Source organism: Oncorhynchus clarkii, chromosome 33 (assembly GCF_045791955.1).
Source record: "Oncorhynchus clarkii lewisi isolate Uvic-CL-2024 chromosome 33, UVic_Ocla_1.0, whole genome shotgun sequence".
Lineage (NCBI taxonomy): Eukaryota > Metazoa > Chordata > Actinopteri > Salmoniformes > Salmonidae > Oncorhynchus > Oncorhynchus clarkii.
The window spans coordinates 18,490,982-18,515,933 of NC_092179.1; the positions used below are offsets into that span (position 1 = coordinate 18,490,982).

At 44.5% G+C, this 24,952-nt stretch overlaps 1 protein-coding gene across 1 annotated transcript in view; it reads left to right on the top strand.

The window, feature by feature from the left end:
- Positions 1-3,345: 3,345 nt before the first annotated feature.
- Positions 3,346-24,952, top strand: part of LOC139392746 (netrin-4-like) — a 60,813-nt gene continuing 39,206 nt past the window's right edge. Inside the window, exons 1-2 of the mRNA XM_071140965.1 lie at positions 3,346-3,734; positions 4,424-4,965. Of these exons, the coding sequence (XP_070997066.1) occupies positions 3,677-3,734; positions 4,424-4,965 (600 nt within the window). The 5' untranslated portion in view covers positions 3,346-3,676. The remainder of the gene's footprint in view (positions 3,735-4,423; positions 4,966-24,952) is intronic.

The following is a 24,952-nucleotide window of genomic DNA, read 5'->3' on the forward strand; positions in this document are numbered from 1 at the left end:
TGTATGGACAAACATACACCTAGGTATGTATCATGGGAAAACTCTTATACTGTTAAAGGATAGATAAATTATCACTAATCATGAGCTGCTGCATGCATGACATAGGATAACACAGACATGTCCCATTGTCTTCTGTGTAATAGATATGCAGGGAGGAAGACTCATGGGGAAGATGGGAACACAAGTGCAGGATATAATCCAGGAGAACTAGAGCGCTCAGCAAAACAGAGAATGAGAGATATTAGACAGTATGCAGGTCGGCTCTGGTGTGCTCCATAGAGAGGAGCCATGCTGGGCTCATTGAGGTGAAGTGGAAAGCAGCAGAGAAGAGGCGGGTTGAGGGCCTATCAAAGAATTAGAGCAGGAGATCACTGAGCTAATGGAGGAAGGGGAGGGGGCATTGAGAGTCAGAGCCCCACATCATTCCTGAATACCAATGCAGCTCCATGACTTTACTGTACTACTGTATAATGCTCATCACCAGCACTGACCACACGAGGGCAGCATGTACACAGAAACGGTTTGTTATTGATTTCGTTCAAATTTCACAATATTTGTAATCTACTGCAGAGAGAGAATATGCTACAATCAAACCCCATATCCCCAGCAGTGCTGTCACCAACTACACTATCATATAGGCCTAACGACAAGATGAGAAGTTATATTATTATTGAGATTGGGCCTATAATATTAGGCCTACATAAGATTTATTGCTGTCATTACTAAAGGGATATTTTGGCAATGCCCTTTATCGACTTCCCCTGAGTCACATGAACCCGTGGATACCATTTCTATGTCTCTGCGTGCAGTTTGAAGGAAGTTTATAACTTGCAGATACCCATAGACTTCCAGTTATTGCGCTAACGCAAGTTAGCATTGGCTCGCAAAGCTATCCTCTTACTTTCTTCATAATGGACACAGAGACCTAAAAATGGTATCCACGGGTTCGTCTGACTCTGGGGAACTCTTTGCCAAAATTCCAAAGTATCCCTTTAGGAGTCCTTTGGAAACGGAAACAAGAATTTGGTAGGCTATTAAAAATTAATCAAGGAATTTAAAGGCCAACCCCTGGTATAATCTTCTCTGCATAGGGCAGGGTAGTTCATTAATATATTGGTACTGCGTAATATGGATCAGTTAATAAATCTCAATTGGCTTGCATTCCACTCCAATTAGCTGGGATTTTGTTGGGATAGGCCATCAGTAGCATATTGTCAACATGGCCCATGCAGAAGTGTGTTTAGCCAAGTGACCAAACTCTTTTGTTGTTGTATTTTACCCCCTTTTCTCCCCAATTTCGATCATGTCTCTTCGCTGCAACTCCCCAACAGGCTTGGGAGGCAAAGGTCCAGTCATGCGTCCTCCGAAACATTACCCGCCAAACCTTGCTTCATAACACACACCCGCTTAACCAGGAAGCCAGTCGCACCAATGTGTCGGAGGAAACACAATTCAACTGATGACCAAAGTCAGCCTGCAGGCGCCCAGCCCGCCACAAGGAGTCGCTAGAGCACGATGATCCAAGTAAAGCCTGCCCGGCCAAACCCTCCCCTAACCCGGGAAATGCTGGGCCAATTGTGCGCCGCCCTATGGGACTCCCGATCACAGACGGTTGTGATACAGCCTGGGATCGAAGCCAGGTCTGTAGTGACGTCTCTAGCACTGCGATGCAGTGCCTTAGACCATTGTGTCACTCAGGAGGCCCTCAAACTCCACAATTTTAAAGTAAGTGCCCAGTGAAAATCTCAATTTTAAAGTTAATATTAATCTCTTTGACTCCTCCTACACTCATATTTGTGGCCAAAGCATAAATTGGAGAAAAAACCCTTCAAAACCCCAACCTCAAATTTGTATTTTAAACAGATGTTTAAAAAATGCTTGCTATTTCCTCATATAACATGACGTCATCTCCCTGAGGAGGATGAGCTGGCCTATCCTCTTCTAGAGGAGGATGAGTTGGCCATTCCAGTCTACTTCCGTGAATATTTATAATGCCCAGTGCACACACACCATTCTGTTTTTGGGGTAAGCCCACACCATTCCAACACAGAAAAGCTGATTTTTAGCATAATTAATACAAAATCTTGGAAGGAAAACTATTTAACTCATATTGTAAGTTATTATAAGTCATATTTCGTTGAAATCTGGAAACACTGGGCAGTTACTTTAGTTTAAAGTGAGTCACTAGCTAGGTTTCCATCCAATTGATAACATATTTTTTTGTGAATATTCAAAAATATGCATAAATAAAATATGCGCATTTGATGTGTTTTCATCAAATTGACTTGTGCTACGTCTGTGTGTGATGACATAGTGCACATACAAATAACTGTTGCGTTTAAATTCACGTGTAACAGATTAACATTTTTAAAGTTAAATGGGTTTCCATTGTATTTTCAACTCTACTGATGTCACAAAACATGTGTTATATAGCGAATGTGCCCACTCTGGTATAGGCACGTGCGCTCTATCTGTTCCAGCTAGCAGATACAGTTGTGGGTACAGTCTACATGATAAGATTATTATGGCCAAAATTGAGATTGTTTTAATTTGTCAAACGGCAGCCAAGCATGGATTCATCAAATCACCAGAATAAGATCCTCGATATTTATTGGAAAGGAGCATCAAGCTTACCACCTTGCACTTTCACCACCCTGTGAAGTTCATCCTCCTTTATTTCATCTGTAGCCTAATAAACTGTATGTTTTCCCGAGTCGTAGTAGGATGACCACATAAACATGTCATTCCGTGACTCCAAGTTTACTTCGATATGATAGTTATATCAATATTTGGGCATAAACGCGTTTCTACCTTAATTCTCGCATAATACATTTACCTACACAAAAATATCCAACCTTATATTTTACCGACAAAATGAGCTGTTTCCATCAGGTTTGTTGTCATTTTTTAATCGGACATATAGGCCTACTTTATTCGCCTAAAAAGGTTGGTTGGAAACGCGGTTAGAGTCTCCTTTCTAAAAGGGGTCAATTATTACAAATTTGGATCCTGTTCAGCTCACGAGCCTCATTAATTCTGGACCCTGGGTTTTGTTATTCTGTGTTCCTTTGTTTTGTTTAAACGATGTGTCAATAAACTTTACCGTATTTTTTTTTGTTATCCGGATAAGTGTCTGTGGATTGGAGAGGTTTGGATGACCACAGCGTGCCAGCTCTGACCTGACACTAACTGGATCCTGACGACCAAGAATGTTCCTTTAAAGAGAAAAATGCAAAGAGACGGGGCGGAGCCGCAAGCCCGCTGTCACTCTCTCTGTATTCCATAGTAGATTCACAGTTTATCTTCAGGCTATTAGCAAGCAAATTAACTGTAAGGTAGAAGGTCCCGGCGAATACGAAAGAACGCAAATCAGTCCTCGGCTTTTGCAGAAGTAATGTGGAATAATGGAATACTTTTCCCTGGGTGTCTGAACCGGCTGTGTTGTCAAACTGGGGTCTTTGTTCTTCTTTGATCATATCTGATTGTTATTGAAAAAGGGAAAGTAAAGACTATACTGGCTTTGAACCTTGGCTTTACATTCGGAGGATGAAATCTTCCATCTATTTGCCACTTGAATAACACCAACGAGGTGTCGCGTTGCCTATTCACAAGGCTTCTCTCTAGGTATCTCATAGCCTAACCTCTTCTTGGGAACACTTGCTTTTGGGTCGGAACTATGATGTGGACTTTGTTTGCTGTTTTTACCTGTACTGGACTATCTGGGCTTCTTGCAGGTTTGTATTTTTTCTTGAAAAAAAACCCTGCTTCTAATCGAATTCAATTCATAGGCAGTGTTTTCATTGTGTGCAACAATGTAGCGTTCCCGCTGTCTGAGAACAATACGCCTGACAAGTGCAGCAACGGTGACAAAAGTATTTCCTTACGCTCCGCTCTGTTGACCACCTCGGGTCAACATTCTATTTGTATGGAGGTGAAACTCGTGTCTCATGATATCACTGAGATTTTCTCTATAATGTAGAATGTTTTCAAACGAAACACAAATATACCGATATGTTTTTATAACTATGTAATAACCTCAAAAGACCCATAACAATGAAGGCTACTGTGAGCTACCATTCATTGTTGACTGCCAAAAATCTATTTTGAATACCTGCCAACATTATAAACAGAATTGTTGTGTTATATAAAAACATGAAACCCCCGTTCCCCTGTGTGCATGTTGGCCGTGGAAAGGGCTCTTAAAGATGGCAGTGTACCCCAGAAGGTGTTCTTACATCCCACACCCAATGCATCTGGAACTCGTCTGGAGTGCACATCCTCCTCCCATAGCTGCCCAAAAATTGATCTCTGTCAAAGTCCACACTGAAGCATTCAAGTTTAAACGTTTATCTTCAAGTTTAGATTAAATACACAAGAGATCCTCGTCCATCTCCTATAACCTGTCCTATCTCTCTTCCTATAGATTTGGGTCGTGTAGGGGGGGTAGCCGCTCGCTGTGAGAGCCAGGCGTGTAACCCCCGAATGGGCAATCTGGCGCTAGGTCGCAGGGTCCTGACCCAGACCGTATGTGGCTACAAGGGCACCGAGCCCTACTGCTCCTACTCTGACCCCTCCTCCTCCACAGTGCCCTGCCCCCCGGCCAGGTGTGGGGAGTGCAATGCGGCCCTCCCCCTGCAGGCCCACCTGGCTGCAGCCATGGCCGACTCCTTCTTCCGCCACCCCAACACCTGGTGGCAGTCGTCCGTGGAAGTGGAGTCTGAGACTCTGCAGCTGGATCTGGAGGCAGAATTCATCTTCACCCACCTGATCATGGTGTTCCGCTCGCCCCGCCCTACCGCCATGACCCTGGAGCGCTCGCAGGACTTCGGGCAGACCTGGAAGATATTGCGGTACTACGCCAGGAACTGTAGCGCCACCTTTGGACTGAAGGAGGGAAAGGCAGTGCTGGACAGGGCCCCCTGCACCTCCAAATACTCTGGAGCTTACCCCTGTACCAGGGGAGAGGTGAGGAGGGATTGAGGAGGGCTTTTGTGTGTGTGTGTGTGTGTGTGTGTGTGTGTGTGTGTGTGTGTGTGTGTGTGTGTGTGTGTGTGTGTGTGTGTGTGTGTGTGTGTGTGTGTGTGTGTGTGTGTGTGTGTGTGTGTGTGTGTGTGTGTGTGTACAGAGACAGACAGGACTGTCTGAGACAGAACCAGGTGTTAGTCCAGACAGCAGCTCAGACTCACACCTCTAGCCGTCCAGGATGTGCCCTGTCATGGCACCTTACTTATGGACGGATGAACAGCTGGAAGGAAGGAGGGATGATAGATGTTGGCTACTGTACTACACACAGGAGTGTCCACTCCACTTCCCCCCATTCATAAAGCTAACCTGCATATTCCCCTGTGTGTCTGAATCATGGGTCTCTAATCTAAATACAGGTACTAATCAAAACCGTGATGAGTTTAGTCAGGTGTGTTAGTGCTGGGCTGGAACTCCAGTCTGCACACCCTAACCTCTCTACAGCTCTCTACACCCTGGGTAGTCCATAGAGCCCAAGACAGCAGCAGCACTATGGAGGATAGTGTTATTACTAGGGAAGGATGGTTATCAGGTGGGGGTGGGGATTATGTGGCATGAAAGGGTTCCTGGCAGCTCCTTGATGTCTAACTGAAACAGTGTGTGAGTGGTTTCAGCTCCTACCAAGGCAGAGCAAACAGTAGACAGTGCAGGGAGATCATGTAGTGCAGGGTTCCCCAACTGGCAGCCCACGGGACCAATTTGGTGTTTTTTTTTGCACCGCCCAAATTTTCTGAGAATAAAAAATATATATATATTTTTTGTTGTTGTTGTTGTTGTTTTTTTGTTGGACATAAAAGACTGTAAAAACACCAGGTAATCAGCTCCAAGTAATTTTCATTTAGGAAATCTGTTCCCAAGTATTCACACTCATAATAGAGAGACACGTAATCGTAAACAAAAGTAAGCAAGGTTTGAAATGATTGTTTTAGTCAAACATTATATCTGTTTGGGCTTCTAGCGTTTCATTTGCAGTCTACAAATTATTTCCAATTATGATCCAGCCCCCCGACCATCCGCGTCAGAAAATAATGTGCCGCGGCTGAATCTAGTTGATGATCCCTGATCTAGTGCGTGTTGACTCTGTAATGACTCTAGTTGATGATCCCTGATGTAGTGTATGTTGACTCTGTAATGACTCTAGTTGATGATCCCTGATGTAGTGTATGTTGACTCTGTAATGACTCTAGTTGATGATCCCTGATGTAGTGCATGTTGACTCTGTAATGACTCTAGTTGATGATCCCTGATCTAGTGCATGTTGACTCTGTAATGACTCTAGTTGATGATCCCTGATGTAGTGCATGTTGACTCTGTAACAACTCTAGTTGATGATCCCTGATGTAGTGCATGTTGACTCTGTAAGGACTCTAGTTGATGATCCCTGATGTAGTGCATGTTGACTCTAGTTGATGATCCCTGATGTAGTGCATGTTGACTCTAGTTGATGATCCCTGATGTAGTGCATGTTGACTCTAGTTGATGATCCCTGATGTAGTGCATGTTGACTCTGTAATGACTCTAGTTGATGATCCCTAATCTAGTGCATGTTGACTCTGTAATGCATCTAGTTGATGATCCCTGATGTAGTGCATGTTGACTCTGTAATGAATCTAGTTGATGATCCCTGATGTAGTGCATGTTGACTCTGTAATGACTCTAGTTGATGATCCCCGATGTAGTGCATGTTGACTCTGTAAGGACTCTAGTTGATGATCCCTGATGTAGTGCATGTTGACTCTGTAATGAATCTAGTTGATGATCCCTGATGTAGTGCATGTTGACTCTGTAATGAATCTAGTTGATGATCCCTGATATAGTGCATGTTGACTCTGTAAGGACTCTAGTTGATGATCCCTGACGTAGTGCATGTTGACTCTGTAATGACTAGTTGATGATCCCTGATGTAGTGCACGATGACTCTGTAATGACTCTAGTTGATGATCCCTGATGTAGTGCATGTTGACTATGTAAGTACTCTAGTTGATGATCCCTGATGTAGTGCATGTTGACTCTAGTTGATGATCCCTAATGTAGTGCATGTTGACTCTAGTTGATGATCCCTGATGTAGTGCATGTTGACTCTGTAATGAATCTAGTTGATGATCCCTGATCTAGTGCATGTTGACTCTGTAATGAATCTAGTTGATTATCTCTGATGTAGTGCATGTTGACTCTGTAAGGACTCTAGTTGATGATCCCTGATGTAGTACATGTTGACTCTAGTTGATGATCCCTGATGTAGTGCATGTTGACTCTAGTTGATGATCCCTGATGTAGTCCATGTTGACTCTGTAATGACTCTAGTTGATGATCCCTGATGTAGTGCATGTTGACTCTGTAATGAATCTAGTTGATGATCCCTGATGTAGTGCATGTTGACTCTGTAAGGACTCTAGTTGATGATCCCTGATGTAGTGCATGTTGACTCTAGTTGTTGATCCCTGATGTATTGCATGTTGACTCTAGTTGATGATCCCTGATGTAGTGTATGTTGACTCTAGTTGATGATCCCTGATGTAGTGCATGTTGACTCTGTAATGACTCTAGTTGCTGATCCCTGATGTAGTGCATGTTGACTCTGTAATGACTCTAGTTGATGATCCCTAATGTAGTGCATGTTGACTCTGTAATGACTCTAGTTGATGGTCCCTGATGTAGTGCATGTTGACTCTGTAATGACTCTAGTTGATGATCCCTGATGTAGTGCATGTTGACTCTGTAATGAATCTAGTTGATGATCCCTGATCTAATGCATGTTGACTCTGTAATGAATCTAGTTGATGATCCCCGATGTAGTGCATGTTGACTCTGTAATGACTCTAGTTGATGATCCCTGATGTAGTGCATGTTGATTCTAGTTGATGATCCCTGATGTAGTGCATGTTGACTCTGTAATGACTCTAGTTGATGATCTCTGATGTAGTGCATGTTGACTCTGTAATGACTCTAGTTGATGATCCCTGATGTAGTGCATGTTGACTCTGTAATGACTCTAGTTGATGATCCCTGATGTAGTGCATGTTGACTCTGTAACAACTCTAGTTGATGATCCCTGATGTAGTGCATGTTGACTCTAGTTGATGATCCCTGATGTAGTGCATGTTGACTCTGTAACAACTCTAGTTGATGATCCCTGATGTAGTGCATGTTGACTCTGTAAGGACTCTAGTTGATGATCCCTGATGTAGTGCATGTTGACTCTAGTTGATGATCCCTGATGTAGTGCATGTTGACTCTAGTTGATGATCCCTGATGTAGTGCATGTTGACTCTGTAATGACTCTAGTTGATGATCCCTAATCTAGTGCATGTTGACTCTGTAATGCATCTAGTTGATGATCCCTGATGTAGTGCATGTTGACTCTGTAATGAATCTAGTTGATGATCCCTGATGTAGTGCATGTTGACTCTGTAATGAATCTAGTTGATGATCCCTGATGTAGTGCATGTTGACTCTGTAATGACTCTAGTTGATGATCCCCGATGTAGTGCATGTTGACTCTGTAAGGACTCTAGTTGATGAGCCCTGATGTAGTACATGTTGACTCTGTAATGAATCTAGTTGATGATCCCTGATGTAGTGCATGTTGACTCTGTAATGAATCTAGTTGATGATCCCTGATATAGTGCATGTTGACTCTGTAAGGACTCTAGTTGATGATCCCTGATGTAGTGCATGTTGACTCTGTAATGACTAGTTGATGATCCCTGATGTAGTGCACGATGACTCTGTAATGACTCTAGTTGATGATCCCTGATGTAGTGCATGTTGACTATGTAAGGACTCTAGTTGATGATCCCTGGTGTAGTGCATGTTGACTCTAGTTGATGATCCCTAATGTAGTGCATGTTGACTCTAGTTGATGATCCCTGATGTAGTGCATGTTGACTCTGTAATGAATCTAGTTGATGATCTCTGATGTAGTGCATGTTGACTCTGTAAGGACTCTAGTTGATGATCCCTGATGTAGTACATGTTGACTCTAGTTGATGATCCCTGATGTAGTGCATGTTGACACTAGTTGATGATCCCTGATGTAGTGCATGTTGACTCTAGTTGATGATCCCTGATGTAGTGCATGTTGACTCTGTAATGACTCTAGTTGATGATCCCTGATCTATTGCATGTTGACTCTGTAATGAATCTAGTTGATGATCCCCGATGTAGTGCATGTTGACTCTGTAAGGACTCTAGTTGATGATCCCTGATGTGGTTCATGTTGATTCTAGTTGATGATCCCTGATGTAGTGCATGTTGACTCTGTAATGACTCTAGTTGATGATCCCTGATGTAGTGCATGTTGACTCTGTAATGACTCTAGTTGATGATCCCTGATGTAGTGCAATGTGACTCTGTAATTACTCTAGTTGATGATCCCTGATGTAGTGCATGTTGACTCTGTAATGACTCTAGTTGATGATCCCTGATGTAGTGCATGTTGACTCTGTAATGACTCTAGTTGTTGATTCCTTATGTAGTGCATGTTGACTCTGTAATGACTCTAGTTGTTGATCCCTGATGTAGTGCATGTTGACTCTAGTTGATTATCCCTGATCTAGTGCATGTTGACTCTGTAATGACTCTAGTTGATGATCCCTGATGTAGTGCATGTTAACTCTGTAATGACTCTAGTTGATGATCCCTGATGTAGTGCATGTTGACTCTGTAATGACTCTAGTTGATGATCCCTGATGTAGTGCATGTTGACTCTGTAATGACTCTAGTTGTTGATCCCTGATGTAGTGCATGTTGACTCTGTAATGACTCTAGTTGATGATCCGTGATGTAGTGCATGTTGACTCTGTAATGACTCTAGTTGATGATCCCTGATGTAGTGCATGTTGACCCTGTAATGACTCTAGTTGATCATCCCTGATGTAGTGCATGTTGACTCTAGTTGATGATCTCTGATGTAGTGCATGTTGACTCTGTAATGACTCTAGTTGATGGTCCCTGATGTAGTGCATGTTGACTCTGTAATGACTCTAGTTGATGATCCCTGATGTAGTGCATGTTGATTCTGTAATGATTCTAGTTGATGATCCCTGATGTAGTGCATGTTGACTCTAGTTGCTGATCTCTGATATAGTGCATGTTGACTCTAGTTGCTGATCCCTGATGTAGTGCATGTTGACTCTGTAATGACTCTAGTTGATGATCCCTGATGTAGTGCATGTTGACTCTGTAATGACTCTAGTTGATGATCCCTGATGTAGTGCATGTTGACTCTGAAATTACTCTAGTTGATGATCCCTGATGTAGTGCATGTTGACTCTGTAATGACTCTAGTTGATGATCCCTGATGTAGTGCATGTTGACTCTGTAAGGACTCTAGTTGATGATCCCTGATGTTTTTATTTTTTTATTTCACCGTTATTTAACCAGGTAGGCTAGTTGAGAACAAGTTCTCATTTGCAACTGCGACCTGGCCAAGATAAGGCATAGCAGTGTGAACAGACAACACAGAGTTACACATGGAGTAAACAATTAACAAGTCAATAACACAGTAGAAAAAAGGGGAGTCTATATATACATTGTGTGCAAAAGGCATGAGAAGGTAGGCAAATAATTACAATTATGCAGATTAACACTGGAGTGATAAATGATCAGATGGTTATGTACAGGTAGAGATATTGGTGTGCAAAAGAGCAGAAAAATAAATAAATAAAAACAGTATGGGGATGAGGTAGGTGAAAATGGGTGGGCTATTTACCAATAGACTATGTACAGCTGCAGCGATCGGTTAGCTGCTCAGATAGCAGATGTTTGAAGTTGGTGAGGGAGATAAAAGTCTCCAACTTCAGCGATTTTTGCAATTAGTTCCAGTCACAGGCAGCAGAGAACTGGAACGAAAGGCGGCCAAATGAGGTGTTGGCTTTAGGGATGATCAGTGAGATACACCTGCTGGAGCGCGTGCTACGGATGGGTGTTGCCATCGTAACCAGTGAACTGAGATAAGGCGGAGCTTTACCTAGCATGGACTTGTAGATGACCTGGAGCCAGTGGGTCTGGCGACGAATATGTAGCGAGGGCCAGCCGACTAGAGCATACAAGTCGCAGTGGTGGGTGGTATAAGGTGCTTTAGTGACAAACGGATGGCACTGTGATAAACTGCATCCAGTTTGCTGAGTAGAGTGTTGGAAGCAATTTTGTAGATGACATCGCCGAAGTCGAGGATCGGTAGGATAGTCAGTTTTACTAGGGTAAGTTTGGCGGCGTGAGTGAAGGAGGCTTTGATGCGGAATAGAAAGCCGACTCTTGATTTGATTTTCGATTGGAGATGTTTGATATGGGTCTGGAAGGAGAGTTTAGAGTCTAGCCAGACACCTAGGTACTTATAGATGTCCACATATTCAAGGTCGGAACCATCCAGGGTGGTGATGCTGGTCAGGCGTGCGGGTGCAGGCAGCGAACGGTTGAAAAGCATGCATTTGGTTTTACTAGCGTTTAAGAGCAGTTGGAGGCCACGGAAGGAGTGCTGTATGGCATTGAAGCTCGTTTGGAGGTTAGATAGCACAGTGTCCAAGGACGGGCCGGAAGTATATAGAATGGTGTCGTCTGCGTAGAGGTGGATCAGGGAATCGCCCGCAGCATGAGAAACATCATTGATATATACAGAGAAAAGAGTCGGCCCGAGAATTGAACCCTGTGGCACCCCCATAGAGACTGCCAGAGGACCGGATAGCATGCCCTCCGATTTGACACACTGAACTCTGTCTGCAAAGTAATTGGTGAACCAGGCAAGGCAGTCATCCGAAAAACCGAGGCTACTGAGTCTGCCGATAAGAATACGGTGATTGACAGAGTCGAAAGCCTTGGCAAGGTCTATGAAGACGGCTGCACAGTACTGTCTTTTATCGATGGCGGTTATGATATCGTTTAGTACCTTGAGCGTGGCTGAGGTACACCCGTGACCGGCTCGGAAACCAGATTGCACAGCGGAGAAGGTACGGTGGGATTCGAGATGGTCAGTGACCTGTTTGTTGACTTGGCTTTCGAAGACCTTAGATAGGCAGGGCAGGATGGATATAGGTCTGTAACAGTTTGGGTCCAGGGTGTCGCCCCCTTTGAAGAGGGGGATGACTGCGGCAGCTTTCCAATCCTTGGGGATCTCAGACGATATGAAAGAGAGGTTGAACAGGCTGGTAATAGGGGTTGCGACAATGGCGGCGGATAGTTTCAGGAATAGAGGGCCCAGATTGTCAAGCCCAGCTGATTTGTACGGGTCCAGGTTTTGCAGCTCTTTCAGAACATCTGCTATCTGGATTTGGGTAAAGGAGAACCTGGAGAGGCTTGGGCGAGTAGCTGCGGGGGGGGGGAGCTGTTGGCCGAGGTTGGAGTAGCCAGGCGGAAGGCATGGCCAGCCGTTGAGAAATGCTTGTTGAAGTTTTCGATAATCATGGATTTATCGGTGGTGACCGTGTTACCTAGCCTCAGTGCAGTAGGCAGCTGGGAGGAGGTGCTCTTGTTCTCCATGGACTTCACAGTGTCCCAGAACTTTTTGGAGTTGGAGCTACAGGATGCAAACTTCTGCCTGAAGAAGTTGGCTTTAGCTTTCCTGACTGACTGTGTGTATTGGTTCCTGACTTCCCTGAACAGTTGCATATCGCGGGGACTATTCGATGTTAGTGCAGTCCGCCACAGGATGTTTTTGTGCTGGTCGAGGGCAGTCAGGTCTGGAGTGAACCAGGGGCTATATCTGTTCTTAGTTCTGCATTTTTTGAACGGAGCATGCTTATCTAAAATGGTGAGGAAGTTACTTTTAAAGAAAGACCAGGCATCCTCAACTGACGGGATGAGGTCAATGTCCTTCCAGGATACCCGGGCCAGGTCGATTAGAAAGGCCTGCTCACAGAAGTGTTTTAGGGAGCGTTTGACAGTGATGAGGGGTGGTCGTTTGACTGCGGCTCCGTAGTGGATACAGGCAATGAGGCAGTGATCGCTGAGATCCTGGTTGAAGACAGCGGAGGTGTATTTGGAGGGCCAGTTGGTCAAGATGACGTCTATGAGGGTGCCCTTGTTTACAGAGTTAGGGTTGTACCTGGTGGGTTCCTTGATGATTTGAGTGAGATTGAGGGCATCTAGCTTAGATTGTAGGACTGCCGGGGTGTTAAGCATATCCCAGTTTAGGTCACCTAACAGAACAAACTCTGAAGCTAGATGGGGGGCGATCAATTCACAAATGGTGTCCAGGGCACAGCTGGGAGCTGAGGGGGGTCGGTAGCAGGCGGCAACAGTGAGAGACTTATTTCTGGAGAGAGTAATTTTCAAAATTAGTAGTTCGAACTGTTTGGGTATGGACCTGGAAAGTATGACATTACTTTGCAGGCTATCTCTGCAGTAGACTGCAACTCCTCTCCCTTTGGCAGTTCTATCTTGACGGAAGATGTTATAGTTGGGTATGGAAATCTCAGAATTTTTGGTGGTCTTCCTGAGCCAGGATTCAGACACGGCAAGGACATCAGGGTTAGCAGAGTGTGCTAGAGCAGTGAGTAAGACAAACTTAGGGAGGAGGCTTCTGATGTTGACATGCATGAAACCAAGGCTTTTTCGATCACAGACGTCAACAAATGAGGGTGCCTGGGGACATGCAGGGCCTGGGTTTACCTCCACATCACCCGCGGAACAGAGAAGGAGTAGTATGAGGGTGCGGCTGAAGGCTATCAAAACTGGTCGCCTACGGCGTTGGGGACAGAGAATAAGAGGAGCAGGTTTCTGGGCATGGTAGAATATATTCAGGGCATAGTGCGCAAACAGGGGTATGGTGGGGTGCCGGTACAGCGGAGGTAAGCCCAGGCACTGGGTGATGATGAGAGAGGTTGTATCTCTGGACATGCTGGTTGTAATGGGTGAGGTCACCGCATGTGTTGGGGGTGGGACAAAGGAGGTATCAGGGGTATAAAGAGTGGAACTAGGGGCTCCATTGTAAACTAAAACAATGATAACTAACCTGCACAACAGTATACAAGGCATATTGACATTTGAGAGAGACATACAGCGAGGCATACAGTAATCACAGATGTTGAATTGGGAGAGCTAGCTAAAACAGTAGGTGAGACAACAACAGCTAATCAGCTAGCACAACAACAGCAGGTAGAATGGCGATTGACTAGGCAGAGAGGGTCGGATTAACTACACACAGAGCCTGAGTGCGGCTGGGGCCGACAGATAAAACATAAACAAGCAGAATGGATTACCGTGATTAATGGACAGTCCAGCATGCATCAGCTATGGAGCCAAGTGATCAGTGTCCAGGGGGCAGCGGTGGATGGGGCAGGGAAGCTGGACTGGCGAGTGTTATCCAGGTTAGAAAACTAACAATGACTAAATAGCTTGTAGCCAGTTAGCTGGTTAGCTTCTGGAGGTTCTTGAGTGTGTTCTAAAAATGTAAAAATAATAGCGGTTCCGTATCACATTGGGTGAGGCAGGTTACCGGAAGGTATAAACAAATTAAAAATCGAAAAGGGATAGAAAGTAAATATGGGTTCAGTGAGTGTTTGGGACGCGGCGATTCAGACGGTTAGCAGGCCTGTGCTAACAAGCTAACAGTTAGTAGACAGTACTAAACACGGTAGCAGTTAGCGGACCGGGCTAAACAAGCTAGCAGTTAGCAGGCCGAATTTGCAAGCAAGGAGATAGCAAGGGCTAGAGAGTTAGCCTTTGGGGACGTCGCGATGGGGGGAGTCTGTTTATTCCTCTTCATGCGGTGACATCGATGGACCGGTCGTGGGTCCGGATATTGTAGCCCAGGAGCTCAAAATGTTCCGTTTGCGGTGGGAATCCGGGGATGAGAAATAAAAATAAAAAAATAAATAGGTCCGTTATGCTCTGGTTAGAGTCGCGTTGTTCGAACTGGCGAGAGCTTTCCGAGCTAAAGGTTAGCTGATGACCGGTTAGCTGAAGACCGCTAGCAATGTTTTGCTGAAGCTGGTAGTTAGTTGGCTAGCTTCAGTTGAGGGGTTCCAGATCCGAAGTAAATATAAATACTTTAGGAAAAATAGCTACGTTGGGTGAGGCGGGTTGCAGGAGAGTATTTAGAAGAAGTTGATGTTCGGCAAAATGTTTTAAAGATATGCGAAGAAAAAAACGAAAACAAACGATATATACGATATATACAAGGGACACAACACGACAACACGTCCTACTGCTACGCCATCTTGGAGCCAGATGTAGTGCATGTTGACCCTGTAATGACTCTAGTTGATCATCCCTGATGTAGTGCATGTTGACTCTAGTTGATGATCTCTGATGTAGTGCATGTTGACTCTGTAATGACTCTAGTTTATGATCCCTGAAGTAGTGCATGTTGACTCTAGTTGATGATTCCTGATGTAGTGCATGTTGACTCTGTAATGACTCAAGTTGATGATCCCAAATTTAGTGCATGTTGACTCTCTAGTGACTCTAGTTGATGATCCCTGATCCCTGATGTAGTGCATGTTGACCCTGTAATGACTCTAGTTGATCATCCCTGATGTAGTGCATGTTGACTCTAGTTGATGATCTCTGATGTAGTGCATGTTGACTCTGTAATGACTCTAGTTTATGATCCCTGATGTAGTGCATGTTGACTCTAGTTGATGATCTCTGATGTAGTGCATGTTGACTCTGTAATGACTCTGGTTGATGATCCCTGATGTAGTGCATGTTGACTCTGTAATGACTCTAGTTGATGATCCGTGATGTAGTGCATGTTGACTCTGTAATGACTCTAGTTGATGATCCCTGATGTAGTGCATGTTGACCCTGTAATGACTCTAGTTGATGATCCCTGATGTAGTGCATGTTGACTCTAGTTGCTGATCTCTGATATAGTGCATGTTGACTCTAGTTGCGGATCCCTGATGTAGTGCATGTTGACTCTGAAATGACTCTAGTTGATGATCCCTGATGTAGTGCATGTTGACTCTAGTTGATGATCCCTGATGTAGTGCATGTTGACACTAGTTGATGATCCCTGATGTAGTGCATGTTGACTCTAGTTGATGATCCCTGATGTAGTGCATGTTGACTCTGTAATGACTCTAGTTGATGATCCCTGATCTATTGCATGTTGACTCTGTAATGAATCTAGTTGATGATCCCCGATGTAGTGCATGTTGACTCTGTAAGGACTCTAGTTGAAGATCCCTGATGTAGTTCATGTTGATTCTAGTTGATGATCCCTGATGTAGTGCATGTTGACTCTGTAATGACTCTAGTTGATGATCCCTGATGTAGTGCATGTTGACTCTGTAATGACTCTAGTTGATGATCCCTGATGTAGTGCAATGTGACTCTGTAATTACTCTAGTTGATGATCCCTGATGTAGTGCATGTTGACTCTGTAATGACTCTAGTTGATGATCCCTGATGTAGTGCATGTTGACTCTGTAATGACTCTAGTTGATGATCCCTGATGTAGTGCATGTTGACTCTAGTTGATGATCCCTGATGTAGTGCATGTTGACTCTGTAATGACTCTAGTTGTTGATTCCTTATGTAGTGCATGTTGACTCTGTAATGACTCTAGTTGTTGATCCCTGATGTAGTGCATGTTGACTCTAGTTGATTATCCCTGATCTAGTGCATGTTGACTCTGTAATGACTCTAGTTGATGATCCCTGATGTAGTGCATGTTAACTCTGTAATGACTCTAGTTGATGATCCCTGATGTAGTGCATGTTGACTCTGTAATGACTCTAGTTGTTGATTCCTTATGTAGTGCATGTTGACTCTGTAATGACTCTAGTTGTTGATCCCTGATGTAGTGCATGTTGACTCTAGTTGATTATCCCTGATCTAGTGCATGTTGACTCTGTAATGACTCTAGTTGATGATCCCTGATGTAGTGCATATTGACTCTGTAATGACTCTAGTTGATGATCCCTGATGTAGTGCATGTTGACTCTAGTTGATTATCCCTGATCTAGTGCATGTTGACTCTGTAATGACTCTAGTTGATGATCCCTGATGTAAAGCGTGTTGACTCTGTAATGACTCTAGTTGATGATCCCTGATGTAGTGCATCAGTAATGACTATGGTTGATGATCTCTGATCTAGTTTATGTTGACTCTGTAATGACTCTAGTTGATGATCCCTGATGTAGTGCATGTTGACTCTAGTTGATGATCCCTGATCTAGTGCATGTTGACTCTGTAATGACTCTAGTTGATGATCCCTGATGTAGTGCATGTTGACTCTGTAATGACTCTAGTTGATGATCCCTGATGTATTGCATGTTGACTCTGTAATGATTCTAGTTGATGATCCCTGATGTAGTACATGTTGACTCTAGTTGATGATCTCTGATGTAGTGCATGTTGACTCTGTAATAACTCTGGTTGATGATCCCTGATCTAGTGCATGTTGACACTGTAATGACTCTAGTTGATGATTCCTGATCTAGTGCATGTTGACTCTGTAAGGACTCTAGTTGATGATCCCTGATCTAGTGCATGTTGACTCTGTAATGACTCTAGTTGATGGTCCCTGATGTAGTGCATGTTGACTCTGTAATGACTCTAGTTGATGATCCCTGATGTAGTGCATGTTGACCCTGTAATGACTCTAGCTGATCATCCCTGATGTAGTGCATGTTGACTCTGTAATGACTCTGGTTGATGATCCCTGATCTAGTGCATGTTGACTCTGTAATGACTCTAGTTGATGATCCCAAATTTAGTGCATGTTGACTCTCTAGTGACTCTAGTTGATGATCCCTGATGTAGTGCATGTTGACCCTGTAATGACTCTAGTTGATCATCCCTGATGTAGTGCATGTTGACTCTAGTTGATGATCTCTGATGTAGTGCATGTTGACTCTGTAATGACTCTAGTTGATGATCTCTAATGTAGTGCATGTTGACTCTGTAATGTCTCTAGTTGATGATCCCTGATGTAGTGCATGTTGGCTCTGTAATGACTCTAGTTGATGATCCCTGATGTAGTGCATGTTGACTCTGTAATGACTCTAGTTGATGATCCCTTATTTAGTGCATGTTGACTCTGTAATGACTCTAGTTGATGATCCGTGATGTAGTGCATGTTGACTCTGTAATGACTCTAGTTGATGATCCCTGATGTAGTGCATGTTGACCCTGTAATGACTCTAGTTGATCATCCCTGATTTAGTGCATGTTGACTCTAGTTGATGATCTCTGATGTAGTGCATGTTGACTCTGTAATGACTCTAGTTGATGGTCCCTGATGTAGTGCATGTTGACTCTGTAATGACTCTAGTTGATGATCCCTGATGTAGTGCATGTTGATTCTGTAATGATTCTAGTTGATGATCCCTGATGTAGTGCATGTTGACTCTAGTTGCTGATCTCTGATATAGTGCATGTTGACTCTAGTTGCTGATCCCTGATGTAGTGCATGTTGACTCTGTAATGACTCTAGTTGATGATCCCTGATGTAGTGCATGTTGACTCTGTAATGACTCTAGTTGATGATCCCTGATGTAGTGCATGTTGACTCTGAAATTACTCTAGTTGATGATCCCTGATGTAGTGCATGTTGACTCTGTAATGACTCTAGTTGATGATCCCTGATGTAGTGCATGTTGACTCTGTAAGGACTCTAGTTGATGATCCCTGATGTTTTTTTTTTTTATTTCACCGTTATTTAACCAGGTAGGCTAGTTGAGAACAAGTTCTCATTTGCAACTGCGACCTGGCCAAGATAAGGCATAGCAGTGTGAACAGACAACACAGAGTTACACATGGAGTAAACAATTAACAAGTCAATAACACAGTAGAAAAAAGGGGAGTCTATATATACATTGTGTGCAAAAGGCATGAGAAGGTAGGCAAATAATTACAATTATGCAGATTAACACTGGAGTGATAAATGATCAGATGGTTATGTACAGGTAGAGATATTGGTGTGCAAAAGAGCAGAAAAATAAATAAATAAAAACAGTATGGGGATGAGGTAGGTGAAAATGGGTGGGCTATTTACCAATAGACTATGTACAGCTGCAGCGATCGGTTAGCTGCTCAGATAGCAGATGTTTGAAGTTGGTGAGGGAGATAAAAGTCTCCAACTTCAGCGATTTTTGCAATTCGTTCCAGTCACAGGCAGCAGAGAACTGGAACGAAAGGCGGCCAAATGAGGTGTTGGCTTTAGGGATGATCAGTGAGATACACCTGCTGGAGCGCGTGCTACGGATGGGTGTTGCCATCGTAACCAGTGAACTGAGATAAGGCGGAGCTTTACCTAGCATGGACTTGTAGATGACCTGGAGCCAGTGGGTCTGGCGACGAATATGTAGCGAGGGCCAGCCGACTAGAGCATACAAGTCGCAGTGGTGGGTGGTATAAGGTGCTTTAGTGACAAAACGGATGGCACTGTGATAAACTGCATCCAGTTTGCTGAGTAGAGTGTTGGAAGCAATTTTGTAGATGACATCGCCGAAGTCGAGGATCGGTAGGATAGTCAGTTTTACTAGGGTAAGTTTGGCGGCGTGAGTGAAGGAGGCTTTGATGCGGAATAGAAAGCCGACTCTTGATTTGATTTTCGATTGGAGATGTTTGATAGGGGTCTGGAAGGAGAGTTTAGAGTCTAGCCAGACACCTAGGTACTTATAGATGTCCACATATTCAAGGTCGGAACCATCCAGGGTGGTGATGCTGGTCAGGCGTGCGGGTGCAGGCAGCGAACGGTTGAAAAGCATGCATTTGGTTTTACTAGCGTTTAAGAGCAGTTGGAGGCCACGGAAGGAGTGCTGTATGGCATTGAAGCTCGTTTGGAGGTTAGATAGCACAGTGTCCAAGGACGGGCCGGAAGTATATAGAATGGTGTCGTCTGCGTAGAGGTGGATCAGGGAATCGCCCGCAGCATGAGAAACATCATTGATATATACAGAGAAAAGAGTCGGCCCGAGAATTGAACCCTGTGGCACCCCCATAGAGACTGCCAGAGGACCGGACAGCATGCCCTCCGATTTGACACACTGAACTCTGTCTGCAAAGTAATTGGTGAACCAGGCAAGGCAGTCATCGGAAAAACCGAGGCTACTGAGTCTGCCGATAAGAATACGGTGATTGACAGAGTCGAAAGCCTTGGCAAGGTCTATGAAGACGGCTGCACAGTACTGTCTTTTATTGATGGCGGTTATGATATCGTTTAGTACCTTGAGCGTGGCTGAGGTACACCCGTGACCGGCTCGGAAACCAGATTGCACAGCGGAGAAGGTACGGTGGGATTCGAGATGGTCAGTAACCTGTTTGTTGACTTGGCTTTCGAAGACCTTAGATAGGCAGGGCAGGATGGATATAGGTCTGTAACAGTTTGGGTCCAGGGTGTCGCCCCCTTTGAAGAGGGGGATGACTGCGGCAGCTTTCCAATCCTTGGGGATCTCAGACGATATGAAAGAGAGGTTGAACAGGCTGGTAATAGGGGTTGCGACAATGGCGGCGGATAGTTTCAGGAATAGAGGGTCCAGATTGTCAAGCCCAGCTGATTTGTACGGGTCCAGGTTTTGCAGCTCTTTCAGAACATCTGCTATCTGGATTTGGGTAAAGGAGAACCTAGAGAGGCTTGGGCGAGTAGCTGCGGGGGGGGGGAGCTGTTGGCCGAGGTTGGAGTAGCCAGGCGGAAGGCATGGCCAGCCGTTGAGAAATGCTTGTTGAAGTTTTCGATAATCATGGATTTATCGGTGGTGACCGTGTTACCTAGCCTCAGTGCAGTGGGCAGCTGGGAGGAGGTGCTCTTGTTATCCATGGACTTCACAGTGTCCCAGAACTTTTTGGAGTTGGAGCTACAGGATGCAAACTTCTGCCTGAAGAAGTTGGCTTTAGCTTTCCTGACTGACTGTGTGTATTGGTTCCTGACTTCCCTGAACAGTTGCATATCGCGGGGACTATTCGATGTTAGTGCAGTCCGCCACAGGATGTTTTTGTGCTGGTCGAGGGCAGTCAGGTCTGGAGTGAACCAGGGGCTATATCTGTTCTTAGTTCTGCATTTTTTGAACGGAGCATGCTTATCTAAAATGGTGAGGAAGTTACTTTTAAAGAAAGACCAGGCATCCTCAACTGACGGGATGAGGTCAATGTCCTTCCAGGATACCCGGGCCAGGTCGATTAGAAAGGCCTGCTCACAGAAGTGTTTTAGGGAGCGTTTGACAGTGATGAGGGGTGGTCGTTTGACTGCGGCTCCGTAGCGGATACAGGCAATGAGGCAGTGATCGCTGAGATCCTGGTTGAAGACAGCGGAGGTGTATTTGGAGGGCCAGTTGGTCAAGATGACGTCTATGAGGGTGCCCTTGTTTACAGAGTTAGGGTTGTACCTGGTGGGTTCCTTGATGATTTGAGTGAGATTGAGGGCATCTAGCTTAGATTGTAGGACTGCCGGGGTGTTAAGCATATCCCAGTTTAGGTCACCTAACAGAACAAACTCTGAAGCTAGATGGGGGGCGATCAATTCACAAATGGTGTCCAGGGCACAGCTGGGAGCTGAGGGGGGTCGGTAGCAGGCGGCAACAGTGAGAGACTTATTTCTGGAGAGAGTAATTTTCAAAATTAGTAGTTCGAACTGTTTGGGTATGGACCTGGAAAGTATGACATTACTTTGCAGGCTATCTCTTCAGTAGACTGCAACTCCTCTCCCTTTGGCAGTTCTATCTTGACGGAAGATGTTATAGTTGGGTATGGAAATCTCAGAATTTTTGGTGGTCTTCCTGAGCCAGGATTCAGACACGGCAAGGACATCAGGGTTAGCAGAGTGTGCTAGAGCAGTGAGTAAGACAAACTTAGGGAGGAGGCTTCTGATGTTGACATGCATGAAACCAAGGCTTTTTCGATCACAGACGTCAACAAATGAGGGTGCCTGGGGACATGCAGGGCCTGGGTTTACCTCCACATCACCCGCGGAACAGAGAAGGAGTAGTATGAGGGTGCGGCTGAAGGCTATCAAAACTGGTCGCCTACGGCGTTGGGGACAGAGAATAAGAGGAGCAGGTTTCTGGGCATGGTAGAATATATTCAGGGCATAGTGCGCAAACAGGGGTATGGTGGGGTGCCGGTACAGCGGAGGTAAGCCCAGGCACTGGGTGATGATGAGAGAGGTTGTATCTCTGGACATGCTGGTTGTAATGGGTGAGGTCACCGCATGTGTTGGGGGTGGGACAAAGGAGGTATCAGGGGTATAAAGAGTGGAACTAGGGGCTCCATTGTAAACTAAAACAATGATAACTAACCTGCACAACAGTATACAAGGCATATTGACATTTGAGAGAGACATACAGCGAGGCATACAGTAATCACAGGTGTTGAATTGGGAGAGCTAGCTAAAACAGTAGGTGAGACAACAACAGCTAATCAGCTAGCACAACAACAGCAGGTAGAATGGCGATTGACTAGGCAGAGAGGGTCGGATTAACTACACACAGAGCCTGAGTGCGGCTGGGGCCGACAGATAAAACATAAACAAGCAGAATGGATTACCGTGATTAATGGACAGTCCAGCATGCATCAGCTATGGAGCCAAGTGATCAGTGTCCAGGGGGCAGCGGTGGATGGGGCAGGGAAGCTGGACTGGCGAGTGTTATCCAGGTTAGAAAACTAACAATGACTAAATAGCTTGTAGCCAGTTAGCTGGTTAGCTTCTGGAGGTTCTTGAGTGTGTTCTAAAAATGTAAAAATAATAGCGGTTCCGTATCACATTGGGTGAGGCAGGTTACCGGAAGGTATAAACAAATTAAAAATCGAAAAGGGATAGAAAGTAAATATGGGTTCAGTGAGTGTTTGGGACGCGGCGATTCAGACGGTTAGCAGGCCTGTGCTAACAAGCTAACAGTTAGTAGACAGTGCTAAACACGGTAGCAGTTAGCGGACCGGGCTAAACAAGCTAGCAGTTAGCAGGCCGAATTTGCAAGCAAGGAGATAGCAAGGGCTAGAGAGTTAGCCTTTGGGGACGTCGCGATGGGGGGAGTCTGTTTATTCCTCTTCATGCGGTGACATCGATGGACCGGTCGTGGGTCCGGATATTGTAGCCCAGGAGCTCAAAATGTTCCGTTTGCGGTGGGAATCCGGGGATGAGAAATAAAAATAAAAAAATAAATAGGTCCGTTATGCTCTGGTTAGAGTCGCGTTGTTCGAACTGGCGAGAGCTTTCCGAGCTAAAGGTTAGCTGATGACCGGTTAGCTGAAGACCGCTAGCAATGTTTTGCTGAAGCTGGTAGTTAGTTGGCTAGCTTCAGTTGAGGGGTTCCAGATCCGAAGTAAATATAAATACTTTAGGAAAAATAGCTACGTTGGGTGAGGCGGGTTGCAGGAGAGTATTTAGAAGAAGTTGATGTTCAGCAAAATGTTTTAAAGATATGCGAAGAAAAACACGAAAACAAACGATATATACGATATATACAAGGGACACAACACGACAACACGTCCTACTGCTACGCCATCTTGGAGCCAGATGTAGTGCATGTTGACCCTGTAATGACTCTAGTTGATCATCCCTGATGTAGTGCATGTTGACTCTAGTTGATGATCTCTGATGTAGTGCATGTTGACTCTGTAATGACTCTAGTTTATGATCCCTGAAGTAGTGCATGTTGACTCTAGTTGATGATTCCTGATGTAGTGCATGTTGACTCTGTAATGACTCAAGTTGATGATCCCAAATTTAGTGCATGTTGACTCTCTAGTGACTCTAGTTGATGATCCCTGATGTAGTGCATGTTGACCCTGTAATGACTCTAGTTGATCATCCCTGATGTAGTGCATGTTGACTCTAGTTGATGATCTCTGATGTAGTGCATGTTGACTCTGTAATGACTCTAGTTGATGATCCCTGATGTAGTGCATGTTGACTCTAGTTGATGATCTCTGATGTAGTGCATGTTGACTCTGTAATGACTCTAGTTGATGATCCCTGATGTAGTGCATGTTGACTCTGTAATGACTCTAGTTGATGATCCGTGATGTAGTGCATGTTGACTCTGTAATGACTCTAGTTGATGATCCCTGATGTAGTGCATGTTGACCCTGTAATGACTCTAGTTGATGATCCCTGATGTAGTGCATGTTGACTCTAGTTGCTGATCTCTGATATAGTGCATGTTGACTCTAGTTGCTGATCCCTGATGTAGTGCATGTTGACTCTGTAATGACTCTAGTTGATGATCCCTGATGTAGTGCATGTTGACTCTGTAATGACTCTAGTTGATAATCCCTGATGTAGTGCATGTTGACTCTGAAATGACTCTAGTTGATGATCCCTGATGTAGTGCATGTTGACTCTGTAATGACTCTAGTTGATGATCCCTGATGTAATGCATGTTGACTCTGTAATGACTCTAGTTGATGATCCCTGATGTAGTGCATGTTGACCCTGTAATGACTCTAGTTGATCATCCCTGATGTAGTGCATGTTGACTCTAGTTGATGATCTCTGATGTAGTGCATGTTGACTCTGTAATGACTCTAGTTGATGATCCCTGATGTAGTGCATGTTGACTCTAGTTGATGATCCCTGATGTAGTGCATGTTGACTCTGTAATGACTCTTGTTGATGATCCCTTATGTAGTGCATGTTGACTCTGTAATGACTCTAGTTGATGATCCGTGATGTAGTGCATGTTGACTCTGTAATGACTCTAGTTGATGATCCCTGATGTAGTGCATGTTGACCCTGTAATGACTCTAGTTGATGATCCCTGATGTAGTGCATGTTGACTCTAGTTGCTGATCTCTGATATAGTGCATGTTGACTCTAGTTGCTGATCCCTGATGTAGTGCATGTTGACTCTGTAATGACTCTAGTTGATAATCCCTGATGTAGTGCATGTTGACTCTGAAATGACTCTAGTTGATGATCCCTGATGTAGTGCATGTTGACTCTGTAATGACTCTAGTTGATGATCCCTGATGTAATGCATGTTGACTCTGTAATGACTCTAGTTGCTGATCCCTGATGTAGTGCATGTTGACCCTGTAATGACTC